The sequence below is a fragment of the Lemur catta genome, chromosome 18 (genome assembly GCF_020740605.2).
Source record: "Lemur catta isolate mLemCat1 chromosome 18, mLemCat1.pri, whole genome shotgun sequence".
Taxonomy (NCBI): domain Eukaryota; kingdom Metazoa; phylum Chordata; class Mammalia; order Primates; family Lemuridae; genus Lemur; species Lemur catta.
In genome coordinates, this window is record NC_059145.1 from 39674559 (window position 1) to 39689496 (window position 14938).

General features: G+C 38.9%; 1 protein-coding gene across 1 annotated transcript in view; it reads left to right on the top strand.

The window, feature by feature from the left end:
* The window catches only part of PRKAR2A (protein kinase cAMP-dependent type II regulatory subunit alpha), an 82852-nt gene extending 68158 nt beyond the window's left edge, over positions 1 to 14694 (top strand). Inside the window, exons 7-11 of the mRNA XM_045530289.1 lie at positions 3525 to 3626; positions 3801 to 3875; positions 10168 to 10233; positions 11990 to 12131; positions 12606 to 14694. Of these exons, the coding sequence (XP_045386245.1) occupies positions 3525 to 3626; positions 3801 to 3875; positions 10168 to 10233; positions 11990 to 12131; positions 12606 to 12739 (519 nt within the window). The 3' untranslated portion in view covers positions 12740 to 14694. The remainder of the gene's footprint in view (positions 1 to 3524; positions 3627 to 3800; positions 3876 to 10167; positions 10234 to 11989; positions 12132 to 12605) is intronic.
* The last annotated feature ends 244 nt before the right edge of the window (positions 14695 to 14938 follow it).

The window sequence follows — 14938 nt, forward strand, 5'->3', positions numbered from 1 at the left end:
TGTTGAAAGTATAGGGTAGAAATACTAATAGATACACTTTGCAAATATCAATCAAAAGAAAACAGGACTGTCCCTACTGGGGCAAGGATTTAAAAAGAAAAGAAAGCAGGTGTGATTATATTAATATCAGACAGATTAGATTTCAGAGCAAAGAAAATTACAAGGACAAAGAGGAATATTACATAATAATGCGTCAATCTACCAAGAAGATATAGCAACCCTACATATGTATACACCAAACAACAGTTTGAGGATATGTAAAGCAAAAACTGATGAAACTGAAAGGAGGAATAGACAAATTCATAATTACAGATGATGCAGACTTTAATATCCATCTCTCAACAAATTGATAGAACTGCTCGACAGAAAAGCAGCAAGGATAGAGAAGAACTTAATGCCACTAATCAACAGAAGCTAACTGAAGTAGAACACTGCACACAACAACAGAATACACATTCTTTCAAGCTCACAGAACATTCACCAAAATAGACCATATCCTGGGATATAAAACAAAACTTAAATTTAAAAGAATTGAAATCAGACTGAGTGTCTTTTCTAACTACAATGGAAAGAAACTAGAAATTAATAACAGAGATGTCCAAACACTTGGACGTTAAAAACACATTCTTGAATAACTCAATGGAAATTGAAAAAAATATGTTGAACTGTAAAACTACCTGCCTTGTGGCTGGGATATGGGGTATAAGTAGATGGCCATAAGAGAAGCAACTCCCTTAGTGCCTGTCACAAGGTAGGTGCTCACAGAATGGTGGCACCAGCTCCCCAAGGCCATGGTTGCTGCTCAACACCCCTCCTTCCTGAGGCTTCCTTTCCTTAGACCCCTGTCTTGCCTTTTTTACTTCCTAGCCTTGTCTTTTGCAGTCTTTTCTTCCTCTTTCTGCTTTCTTAAGTGAGGTCAATGGCCCATTAAGATGCCTTTGCTCTTCTGCTTCATTCACTTGGTTTGCAGACCCTAAATCACCCAAAGCTTTAGTACCACCTCCAGGAAAGTAACTCCCAGAGGGTCCTCTCCAGCCTGACTTCTTACTTATGCCTTGCAAGGCCTTGGAAATGCCTTCTGAGGCTGAAGCATGGAGGACCTGGTATTGTCACTGGGTTTTTCAAGTTGGATCCTACATTCCTGCTTTTACAGGAGGCAGCTGCCACATGGCCTCTACACTCTGTCTCTGCTCCTGCTCTCTCTTGCTTGAATGAAAAATCAATAGAAGATTTCCTAGGGAACTGTAGTCACAGGAGAGGGTAGCATTCCTTTTCTCTTTTGAACTTCATAGCTGTTTGCTTGCCTCTGAACACTTGCTGCCTGTGGGAGTTTCCTCTTCATTGGTCCATTGGAAGCTCCCCAAAGGCTGTGTTGGTGTCTGGTGCTTTTTTTTATACCCTCCACAACCACAGTAACTAACCTTGCAAAGCATGAAAAGAGAGTTCTGGGAAGTGTGAAAGCATGCATAGAAAGGGTTGGAACCCAAATAAATAAGTCACTTTAAGAGATACCTGTTGTTTTCTCTTCAGCTAGAACTATTGCTTGCTATTGTAATAATCTTTGTAACACTATAGGTGGATTTATAAAATATTATTTTTTTGACAATACCTACTCAAACATAAGGGAGAGAACTTTATAATTCCTATTTTCTCGATCTTAATTGTCCTGTTTCCACAACACTCTTGGCCTAGATTGGCCCTGAAAACACATAGAAACTGAATTATAAAGACAATGGCATAATATTCCAAAGTATGAAAATAACATTTAAAATGATACATGCTTAACCTTGGGCTTCAAAAAGCAGTGGCAGATAATGCAGCCCATTAGAACAATCAGAGATTAAATGGCTCTTTTCAAGCAGAGAGAAGAAAATGGGGCAGAAACTGGCTAAGTGCCAGAGAGCAGACATTATTTGTACAGCAGTTGAGGGAAGGAGAGTAGGGGTTTACCATCACTCACATTAGGAGTGTGAGTGACTTCTCTTGTTAAGCAGATGAACGTGGCACAGGGTAGGGCCTGGGAATTCTTCAGGCAATGGAATATGAGCATGTGAAACCCATTTAGACACCTCAACTCAGTTGTCTTTGTGATTTCTCCACCCTACTCTGGCCCCATCATCAAGAATGTTAAAATACCTAACCTACAGCTGAATATACCCTTACCCCCTTGTTGCTGTTTTTGATTCTGCCAGCCTTTAATATGTCATTAGTATACTTTCAAAAAAGAAATCTTCATTCCTGACAGCCTGAGATAGAAGGAAAGTACAGTTAACTTAGGTACAAATAAATGCTTACCCATTCAGGAGCCTAAGATTAAGCAATTAACATTCTCCTGGCTGCATGTCCCTCCCCACACACGTGTACACATATCTGAGAGGTGCCTGGCCATAGCTTTGGTCTTGTGTCTCCTGATCAGAATCCATGACTTGCTGGAGTCAAAGTACCTTTTATATTCCTACCTTCTATCTTGAGTAACCTCCCATATCTCTTTATTAACTTAAATCCTACCCATCCTTCAGGTCCCAGACAAATTTATATTTTTACTACAAAATTGTCTTTGATCATTCCTGCCTATTGTGATCTCCCTCTCTCACCTCAAAATTCCTTTCAAACTTGTCTTTTGCAGTTTTACCTAGCACATTCCATATACTGTCTTGAACTGTAGGCTTTTTATTCTTATATATTGTCTACTGTCTCCTTTTTTTTTTTTTTTAAGACAGAGTCTTGGTCTGTTGCCCAGGCTAGAGTGCCATGGTGTCAGCCTAGTTCACAGCAACCTCAAACTCGTGGGCTCAGGCAATCCTCCTGCCTCAGCCTTCCGAGTAGCTGGGACTACAGGCATTCGCCACCATGCCCAGCTAATTTTTTCTATTATTTTAGTTGCCCACCTAATTTTTTCTGTATTTTTTTTTCAGTAGAGACAGGGTCTTGTTCTTGCTCAGGCTGATCTGAAACTCCTGAGTTCAAGCAATCTTTCCGCCTTGGCCTCCCAGATTGCTAGGATTACAGGCTTGAGGCACTGTGCCCAGCCTCTATTATCTCCTTGAGGGCAGGAATCATCTGGTTGTTTTATTTTCTCCTTTTTTTGGTAGGGTGTCATTTCTTTTGACATTGTACAGTGACAGTCAACTCACTAATGTTTGATTGGGAGTTTTTTGTTTTATGTTCTATTTATGACCCATAGGTGGCACCCATTGAGCACTAGACAGCAAGCAATAGCATGTGGGTCACGTGTCTGGCTCAGTCTACAAAAGTGGGTAGCACTCCTTTTCTTTCTTGAGCTTCAAAGCTGTTTGCTTACCTCTGAGCGCTTGCTGCCTGTGGGAGTTTCCTCTTCATTGCTCCCTTGGAAGCTCCCCAGGATCTTTTTCTTCCATTGATAACTCTGAGATTGAAGTATCATTAAACATTCAGTTGACACAGGAACTCACATAGTCCTCTAGTATTTCCTGTGGCCAGTTAATTAAACCATAGGAGTTCTTTTACACAGGCATTTACTAGTATTTTCATATTATTTCTTGTAGGACCGGGTGACTTTTAGAAGAATCATAGTGAAAAACAATGCAAAAAAGAGGAAGATGTTTGAATCATTTATTGAATCTGTGCCTCTCCTTAAGTCACTAGAGGTAAAAAGTCTGTTTGAATAAGAGTGTTTCTGGGGATTGGGAAAAGCTATTGAAACTATTTTATTATTAGGTTTTCAAATCATACCATTCTAACCGAGTTCTATGTTGCATAGATATTGTGACTTTCAGTTAAGGTCTTTTCCTTATAATTTGTCAGTATGTCCATTGTTACAGGTATCAGAACGAATGAAGATTGTCGATGTAATAGGAGAAAAGATTTATAAGGATGGAGACCGCATAATCACTCAGGTGAGCATGGGTCTTGCACAGCTACTTTCCTGGCAGTCACCACCTGAAGGAGTAACATCACTTGTCTCATAAAACTTCTGTGTCCTTCCACTGTTGAGAGCTCATGTTGGGAGCTCATGTTGGGAGGTAATAGGTCATACTTCCTGCAGAGTCCTCTGAAGGCTGTTGATGTCCATCTCACTGACATACGCAGATCTCTTGCTTCCATTCACTTTTCCGTGGCTTTTAGTGTTTGTTCTTTTAAATGTCATTTTCTTTTGACCATAAGTAAGCTTCATCCATTGCTGTTAAATCCTGAAGAATGTTGGATGGTTGTACCCTCTACTTTCTCTATATTTGACACAAAGTCATCCTTTTGGCTAATCCAACACAAATTGGAATACTCAGTCTTCAGTGATTAATCAGATTTGTAAGATGTCTAGTATTTCCTTAGTTCCTTTTTCTCATGTTATTTTTGGATAATGTAAGGTCCTATCATTGTAACAAGTACTGTGTAATAATTTTCTTTGTCCACTGTGTTTGCATTTTTAATTATATGTAAATAGTATTAGAGGCTTTTCCTGGCATAAGCTTCTTTGCCTATGGTTCTGTTAAGAGCACTGGAAAGATAACTGGTTGGTCTAGGTTGGATGATATGCCTATCCTTGAACCCAGTGCTGGGACTAGGAGGAGGAAGGACTCAGATTGGACAGGCCTGGGTCCTCTGGATGGAGCTGGCCCCACCCGAACCACAAGGATTAATCAAACTTTCCATTAAAGGGGAGAAAGACACTCCCACTGGAAGAGATAAAAGACTAACAAAAATATGATGTCTACTCTAAGTGACATTGCTGAATGTCTTTGTTTTCTAGGAGCCCTTACTGGCAATAATTCTTTTAATTAGAAATTGGTTTGATTCTGTAAACATTTATTAAGATAGATAAGTAGGACCAGATGTGATAAGCACTATAATTGAAGGAACATGTAAATGACAGTAAGAACATAGAAAACGAAGTAATACATATGGTTTCATGGAGGATATGCCATTTGAGGAGGGCTTAAAGGACAAGTGCAATTTCAGCAATTGGGGACAGGGAAAGGTCTTTCAAGGCAAGAAAACAATATGAGCAAAGGGCAGTGATGTGAGCTGTGTTTCAGGGCAGGTATCCTGGTATGGTAAAAATGTAGTCCTGAGTTACAGAAATGGGAGATGTTGACTAGCTACACTAGCTTCTAAACCTGAGGTGCTTTAAATAATATTCAAATGAACTCTCCCACCTCGGCCTCCCAGCATGCTAGGATTATCAAGCTCTACCTCATTTTGGTTTTAGTATGCATTTACTGAATGTCTAATGATGTTGAGCATCTTTTCCTCTGGTTTCTTGCCATCCGTATGTTTTCTTTGGTGGAATATCTAAGCATATCTTTTGCCTATTTTTTTTTTTATTTTTATTTTTTTTCTTAGAGACAGGGTCTTGGTCTATCACCTAGGCTGGAGTACGGTGGCACGATCACAGCTCACTACAACCTTGAACTCCTGGGCTCATGCAATCCTCCTATCTCAGCCTCCTGAGTAGCAGGGACTACAGGGACAAGCCACCTGTGCCAGCTGATTTTTAAATTTTTTGTTAAAATGGGGTCTCACTATGTTTCCCAGGCTGGTTTCCAACTCCTGACCTCAAGCAATCCTACCCTAGCTTGCCATAATGCTGGGATTATAAGCGTGAGGCACCACACCTGGCTTTGCCCTTTTTAAATTTGAGTTTGTCTATTTTATTAAAGCCCCAGTGTATCTATAATATTATTATTTCAATATCTTAAGTAATGTAAAATTATATTAATGAGATCTTTTACATTTTTGTACTAAATCTTTAAAATCTAATGTGTATTATACATTTAATAGCACATCTAAATTTATACTGGCCACACTTTAAGTGCTCAGCCACCTTTTGACTAGTGGGTACCGTATTGAGCAGTTTAGTTCTAAACTTTCATAGTTTTTAGTCTATGATCCATTTTGAGTTAATTTGTATATATGGTGTGAGGTTAGGGTTTGCATGTGGATATCTAGTTGTGCCAGCACCATTTGTAAAAGAGATTATCCTATCCTGTTGCCTTGATACCATTGTTGAAAAATCAATTGGCCATATATGTTTGGGTCTATTTCTGGTCTCTTCTGTTGCATTGATCTCTGTCTGTATGCCAACAGTACACTGTCTTGATTATAATAGCTTTATATAGTAAGTCTTGAAATCAGATCATTTAAACCCTCCAAGTTTATTATTTTTCATAGTTTTTGCTATTCTGTATAAATTTTAGAATCAGTTTTTGAATTTTTACCAAAAAAAGCTTGCTAAGATTTTTTTTATTGAGATTATGTTGAATATGTAGATCAATTTGGGAAGAATTGACATCTTAACAATAGTTAAGTCTGATTCATGAGCATATCTCCATTTATTTAGGTCTTCTTTAATTTCTCTATAATGATTTGTAGTTTTCAGGTGTGGTGTTCAGGTCTTGGCCATCTTTCTTAAATTTATCCCCGGATATTTAATATTTTTGACACTATTGTAAGTCGTTTTGTTTTTCAGTTTCCAATTGCTTGTTGCTAATATATAGAAATACGACTGAATTTGTATATCGAGCATGTGGTATTCTATAATCTTGCTAAACTCACTTATTCTAGTAGCTTTTTTTGGAGCTTCCTTGGAATTTTTTTTCTTTTCTTTTTTTTTTTTTTTTTGGAGACAGGATCTCACTCTGTTTCCTGGACTAGAGTGCAGTGGTGTCATCATAGCTCCCTGCAACCTCAAACTCCTGGGCTCAGACAATCCTCCTGCCTCAGACTTCCAAGTAGCTGGGAGAACAGGTGCATGCCACCACACCCAGCTAATTTTTCTCTTTTTTGTGGAGATGGGGTCTTGCTATGTTGCTCAGACTGGTCTCAAACTCCTGGCCTCAAGTGATCCTCCCACCTCAGCCTCCCAAAGTGCTGGAATTACAGGCAATCTGTATACCTTTATATTTTTATATTTTGTCTTATTCCATTGACTAGGACCTTCAGTACAAAATTGAATAGGAAATGATGAGAGCTGACATCCTTAGCTTGTTCTCAGTCTTGGGGGAAGCATTCAGTCTTTAACTGTTAAGTAGGATGTTAGCTACAGGTTTGGGTTGTTTAATTTTGTTATGTTAGAGATGGGGTCTCAGTATTTTGTGCAGACTGTTGAAATGCAGTGGCTATTCACAGGTATAATCATACTGCCCTACAACCCCAAACTCCTGGGCTCAAGTGATCCTCTGTCTCAGCCTCCTTAGGAGCTAGGACTGCAGGTGCTTACCACTGCACCTGGCTTGCTGTAGGTTTTTTTAATAAACACTTGTAATTGGGTTGGGAGAGGTCCCTTCTATTCCTAGTTTGCTGAAAATGTTTGTCATGAAAAGGTGTTGAGTTTTCTGAAATGCTTTTGGTGCATTATTGAGATGTTCACCTGGTTTTTCATTTTTAATTTATTAATGTGGTGAATTACTTTTATTGATTTTTGAATATTAAACCAAACCCACATCCTAGCATGAATCCTATTTGGTCATGGTGTATTATCCCTTTTATTTGTTACTGGGTTTGACTTGCTAAAATTTTGGTAAAGATTTTTGTGTTTGCTCATGAGGGATATTGATCTGTAGTTTTCTCTCCTTGTCTTTGTCTGGTTTTGGTATCAACAAGACTGCCAAGTGATTTCAATGTTAGGTAAGTTTTGAGAACCACAGCTCTAGATCATTCTAAGACTTGATAATGCCTTCATATTAAGAATGCTTAATGGGAAAGTTTGAGAAGTACTTTCAGAAGCTTTTGAGAGGAAGAATGACACAATGATAATTGTATTTCCAAAGCATAGTTCTAACATCAGTTAAAAATAAATCGGCTTTAGTTTATTAAGTAATCAAGGAAATGAAAATGAAAAACCACAATGAGGAGCCATTTTAATACCCATTTCCTTAACAAAAAGTAGGAATCTGAGAATTCCAAGTGATATAGCAGGAACTTTATTTGCTGTTAATAGAATAACTTAGCTGAAGCCCTTTGAAGAGAAATTGGAGCTTATCCTATAAAGTTTCTTTTATTCCATAACTCAGAAGTTTCTTTCTTTAATATTTTCAGAGAAAAACTCTCACACCCTAAAAATCACCCCACTCCTATGAGTTCCTTCCCAGTCACAGCCCCTCCTACCTCCCTATCCTAACTTTTATGATAGTCATGTATTTGCTTTTCTTTATAGTTTTTTTTTTTTTTTTTTTTTTTTTTTTTTGAGACAGAGTCTCACTCTGTTACCCAGGCTAGAGTGCTGTGGTGTCAGCCTAGCTCACAGCAACCTCAAACTCCTGGGCTCAAGCAATCCTCCTGCCTCAGCCTCCTGAGTAGCTGGGACTACAGGCATGCATCACCATGCCCAGCTAATTTTTTCTATATATTTTTAGTTGTCCGGCTAATTTCTTTCTATTTTTAGTAGAGACGGGGTCTCGTTCTTGCTCAGGCTGATCTTGAACTCCTGAGCTCAAACGATCCACCCGCCTTGGCCTCCCAGAGTGCTAGGATTACAGACGTGAGCCACCGTGCCTGGCCTTCTTTATAGTTTTTAACACTAAACAATATGGCTAAGTCTTAGGGGTTTTTAAAAATTGCCAAGGACAATTAGAATTACATATAGTGTATGTATTCTTTTATTTGTGTCTTACTTCAATTGCTCATCCATATTTTTACTATAGCCATAGTGTGTTGGTTTTCATTGCTATATAGTATTCTAATGTGTGAATATAAACTATTTACCTTTCCTTTGCTATTAGACATTTGGAGTGTTTCTGATTTTTAGCTATTATAAACAAGGTGATTCATAACTATCTTGGGTAATTACATTGATTAATTTGATTTTTAAATGGTAAAGCAACCTTGCATTGCTGAGAGAAGATTAAACCAACGTGGGGCAATGCATCTACCCTCAAGCACAACTCACAAGTAAAAAACAGGCTGCAGAAAGAAGCTAATAGTATGATGATGCTGCAGAGTCACAGCAGTAAGAGCACAGCTGTCCAAGGAGACTTAAGATGGGAGTCTCCAAATGCTGAGGATCAAAGTTTATAGATAAGATTGAAACAATTATATTCCCAAACTTGAGGGATATAGGGAAATTTCCAACTTTAAAATGCCCACAATAGAAAAGACTGAAATATAAAGAGCTAAATATCCAACCCACTTGGGGCTCTGTGTGGTTGTCAAAGGACATGAAGTCTTATGAGTACTTAGGAGAATATAGATTCTCACTGAAGACATAAGACCTACATGGAATAAGAGAACACATGATTAGTATTGAATTATCTAGTGTAGATGGTCATTGCTTTAGAAGTTAATAGTGAGGGGTCAGAAACTGAAGTGTGCCTAAAAGACTCTTCTCCTGTACCTGCTTGCCTAATTTGCACCTTCTTCTAGCCTTTGTTCATATCTCACCTTCTCAGTGAAGCACTGTTGTATGTGGTAGCCATCCCTTCCCTAGCATTCATATTCCCTGCTCTACTCTTCTCCTGTAGCACTCATCACCTTGCAAGTCAACATTATAATTTACTGATTGAATATGTTGATTGTAGTTTGTTTACCCTGCCAGACTGTAAGTTCTACAAGGGCAGTACAGGGATATTTGTTTTGCCCACTGATCTATATATCTCACATGCCTAGAACAGTGCCTGGCACATAATAAGTACTTAGTAAATTATCTGTTGAATTACCTGAATGACTGTTTCAGCCACGTTTAAAATCAAAATAAGCAAAGGAAAAGCCTGAGGCTCATAAGGGTAATATTATAGCACCTCCCTCACCAAGGCAGAGCCTTCTAGATCTATGCTGTCCTGTTGAGGGCTGTGTTTGGTGGTCAAGATTATCTCTGGACCCCATATACCAGGAGGTAGACAGGAGTCACCTTGACACTGTCCTCAGCAATCTTGGCTACTGGTCCCTGTTAGAGGTTTTAGTAGCAGACCAGTGTGCACAATCAGAAAAGCAATGCTCTGTGCATTTGGCAACCTGGTATATTAATGGAGATAAATCTGAATATTCCATGTTAACAGGTGGGAGATATATTAGTTGGATTGATGTCCCCAGTGACCAGTATTCTTGTGTTTTGTTCTGAATTTGTTAGCTATTGATTCATTTATGGAGTTGGAAAATAAATACAAATCAGAGCTCAAAGAGTAAGAAGACAACCTATTTCTGTATTCCCCTTAAACACTTTGTATGGCTCTGACCTGACTTCCTCTCTTCTTTCAGGGTGAAAAGGCTGACAGCTTTTACATCATAGAGTCCGGTGAAGTGAGCATTTTGATTAGAAGCAAGGTGAGTTTATGTGTGATGGTGTGACTTATGCAGTAAAGAGCCAGATGTATACACAGAAAGTAACTATTTACTTGAAATAATGTGAAGTGTGTTTAGTGCACCAGACCATCATTGTTATATGAAATATGTAACTGGCAAAGACTCATCTATATCCATTGATATAGATTTAGTATATTTCTTCTTGTTCCTACTGCCTTTGCCTCTGTTATGTAATTAATGATATGAGGAATATTGGCCTACAAGTAAATAAGAAAAAGATAAAAACCTTAATAGAAAGTGGGGAAGTTATATAATAAAAAAATACATATGGGGTAAATACGAAGAAAGCTTCCTTTTTAGAGCACTGCTGAGGAGGCCTCCAAGGACAATTATTATTATGGTCATTTGATGGATGAGGTGTCCTAGAAAACTGATAACCTGTAAGTAGGAGTGGTTCTTGCCAGTAAATTCATCATCACCAGATTTCCCTTCCTCTCTTTCTTTCTCCTCCATCCTTTCTTTCATCCCTTCCTTCCTTCCTAATATGGAGAAAGAAAAAAAAATATGATAACTGTCTATAAGATAGCTTGATTGTTAATTAAAATAGATCTCTTGTTTCACATGAAGTAATAGTTTGAAACTTCTGTGTTGTTTTACTAGTTTTGGGTGTATGTTTATACATTTCTCAGATATTCATTGAAATCTACTATGATCACAGCATAGAGAGTGCTAGGTGTGTAGGGTCAGCAACAGTATGGCACTGGGGAATTGAGGGGTGCTGCCAGAAATGCAGAGGCTTGGGCTGTGCCCCAGATCTACTGAGTCAGAATCTGCATTGTAAGAAAACCTGCATTGTAAGGGAGCTGGTGAGTGTGTGACAGTGTGATAAGTGCTACTCTGGAGAAGGGACTAAGTGGCATGAATGTCTGCAGTCCCAGAAAATGCTACAAAAATTGGAAAGAGAAAGTTGGCTTAGGTTTCAGAACAAACAGGTCAGTGCAGAAGTGTGGAACGAAGGTCCACTGCTAGTGTAGCAGTTTTATTTATTTTAAAAATTAACCTTAAAAAATAATTCTCTTTCTGCCTATAACATAAAATGGTTCTTCGAGATTGAGACTAATTCTAATTCTTACTAATAAATTCTAAATAATTTTTACTTATTGTTTAGAAGATGGATGTTTTTTAAAAAATTAGGAAACTGTAGATATTAAATACAATATAGTATATTATTTTAAAAAATTATTTACTTAAGTCTTCTTCTAAAAAATGGGAGGGGGAACCACTAACTTAAGGTACAGATAGTACTTAATAAGAAATTTTGTCACTGTAAAGTGTTGTCTAAGAAAGGCACAATCTCAAATCAGAGAGAAGTAGCCCAGGGTTGTGGCTTATTACCTAAGAGAAGCATTGTCATTATTTAGAAAGAATTAGCCAAAGACCTTGTCTTTTCAACTGTGCCTCAAAAGTCAGCGTCTCCCAGAAGAATATATAATCTTCCACAGAAAATGATATGCACATTACCTCTTGATATTTAGCCATTACCTAAAACATGTTAGGACTTAAATGAAGCCCCAGGTAAAAGCCAACTCCTCTAATTAAGCAAGACCACTGAAATCAGTCTATGGAGTTTACATGGTACATTAGAGTTTTTGCAAAGTGAATTCCTCAGTAGTTAGTTGTGTTGATTATTCTGAGAAGGGAATACAAGAGTGTGCCCCTGACCATGCCCAGCTGTGATCGTGAAGTCAACCCAGGTCATGTTCTTTACTTGCTGTAGACTAAAACAAACAAGGATGGTGGGAACCAGGAGGTCGAGATTGCCCGCTGCCATAAGGGGCAGTACTTTGGAGAGCTTGCACTGGTCACAAACAAACCCAGAGCTGCTTCAGCTTATGCAGTTGGAGATGTCAAATGCTTAGGTAAGAAAAATTCTTTATGCATTAATATTTTTTTCTAACTTGCAGTATTATTTTCTCCCATCAGCAAGCCTTAATTTATTCTATCAGCTCTTAACTCACATCTCAGCCTGGACCATTTATGTGACCAGTCAGAGATGGGTGAATGTATTCTTTTAGCAAACATTTCTGAGCACTGACTACAGCTTATGAGCAAGACAGGCATACAGGCCCTCTGGCCATAGGAAAAGAATAGTAATGGAGGCAGATGTTCCTGTGGGGGAACAGGGAGATAAGGTGCTGCTTGACTGTGTGAAGTCTCAAACTTACATGACCCACTCCTACTGAGTTCATATAGAAACACCTCTTTTCCAAGTGCCCAGTGTCCCAAAGTCTAATCTACATGAATGGGTATATTTAGGAAATGGTTTGCATGATGGAAATGACTTAAATTTTTAGGGAATTCATTCTCTCCCTAACCTCTTTTTAACAATGCAGTTATGGATGTACAAGCATTTGAGAGGCTTCTGGGGCCCTGCATGGACATCATGAAGAGGAACATCTCACACTACGAGGAACAACTGGTGAAGATGTTTGGCTCCAGCATGGATCTAATTGACCCCGGGCAGTAGGTGTGCCACACCCCAGAGCCTACTCAGTGTGACACCAAAACCTTCCGGTCAGCCACAGAACACAGAAAACAGACACGACAGAACCGTTCCTGCTGTTGCCACCGCTGCTGCCATTGCTGTGGTTATGGGCATTTAGAAAACTTGAAAGTCAGCACTAAAGGATGGGCAGAGGTTCGACCCACACCTCCACTTTGCTTCTGAAAGCCCATTATTAGACCACTTGTAATGATTACTCCAACCCAGTTTTTACATCTTTGGTTCAGAATGGCATGTCTCTCCAACAATTTAAGTGCCTGATACAAAGTCCAAAGTATAAACATCCTCCTTTCCTCTCTTGCTGCTACTATTGCTTTTGGAAGTTACCACAAGGTCTGCAGAAATCTATATAACTGTGGACACCTCTTCCAGTCTTTCTCAAAGGAAGAAATGTTGTAGCCTTCAGTCTCTTCATTTGTCCTTTGAGGAAGTCTACATTTGTTCACGATTGCAGCCTTTGGTTTTACAGTGAAAAATGGAGGCAGTGAGATGGACGTCTGTTGTCCAGTGGCATTGTACTGCCTACTGACAGCTGCACACATTATAGCTGTCTTCACACCCACAGTGATGCTTAGGAAAAGGCCCTGCCCAGGATACTTAGGCAAAGGCCCTACCCAGGACCAGTAAGTCAGCACCCTAGAGCAGACTGAAAGAGCGACGAGACCCATGTTAGAGCAGAAACTTTGGGTTTGGCACATTTTACCTGTAGTAGAGATCCAGGAAAGGTTTTCTGGGTTGGGGGTTTTGTTTTTTAATTTCTTTAGTAGGTTTTGGTTTGTTTAACCTCTGTGCAGTTTGCATGAATGAACTATTACCCATTTAGAAGGAACCAGGGTCTGGAAGGTTGACATAACTTTATCCAACCCAGATACTTTCTTGAGCAACTCCTGCCATTTGTTTCCAGTTGTCCCTAGCTGGTATTGGCAGTATACTGGCAAGAGGTTATACTACAAAGAGAGCCCTTTCCTTCTACTCCAGAGTTGTTACATAGTTTTGTCGTTGAACCCATCAGTTTTTAAACTCTAAAGGAGAAGCTGGTTTTTTTGAAATTAGAGAAAATTATTTCTCTATTTAGGGAATTCTACTTGGACATATTCATATGTATATATGGCATCTGTCAGCCAATTCAGGCATTCATCCTAAAGATCAACAACTCTGTTTTAAAAAACTGGCATCATTTACAATTTCATAGAATTACTGTAAAGGCCTTTCTTGTTAAGTTGTTGGGATATTTGGGGTTCCAATTGTTAATCCCAGAAGAAGGTAATTTGGCTTGTATTTAAAACTTTTTTAACCTTTTAATTATATCAAGTAGAATTCTGGTGAATTATCCTAATTATCTCTATTTCAGAATGAATTTTCTTTTCCTTCAGAATGACTTAGAATCAGATGCTATAAGGGCTACTAGGAGCAGTGTGAAATTTGCATAAAAATAAATTTGAGTGCCATGGCCAAGTTTATATTAAATGAAGAGGCCCTTTCCAATATGCTTTTTTGTTTCTTTTTATTTGTATAACTCAATAAATCCCTAAGAGATATGTGCTGGGGCTTGAGTCATTCCTGTTGTGGATAGTGATGGAGCCCACACAGTCACCTTCCACTGTCCACATAAGCTAGGCTTTCTGCTCTTGGACGGTGTGGTTGAGAAATTTCCAGAATGGATAACCCATCACAATCTTGGTAATTCCTCCATTTTCTCTTATGCTCCATGAACTGACAGCAAAAGGACTCTTTTCAGACTGCCCTAGGTAGCCTACATTGTAACTCTCAGAATTAGGAAAGGTTATAACTAATACTCCAAAACAGGCAGCTAGCACTGGTAAAGCCCATGTGGTGATCCCCTGTTTTCTTAAGGTTCTTCTTTTCTATGATGTTGCTTTATTATCAAATAAATTCAGAAAGCAGTTCTTGCACTTTAACAGACAAGAACCATACCTGTTTCTTGCAAAGGTACATTGGGCTTCAGGAGTGACACAGAGGTCCAGCCCCAGACCTTCTGAGGACTTTGTTTGAACACCAAGCAGATACCTCCTCCTCAACCCCATGCCAGCATTATTTAGGGCTGGCTGTGAATTCTGTGCCAGGGTCACTCCTGCAGGCTGCTAGGGATGGGACTTCTCATCCCGCCCTCTCACACATCCCAGTCTAGTCTTTCTCTTCGCA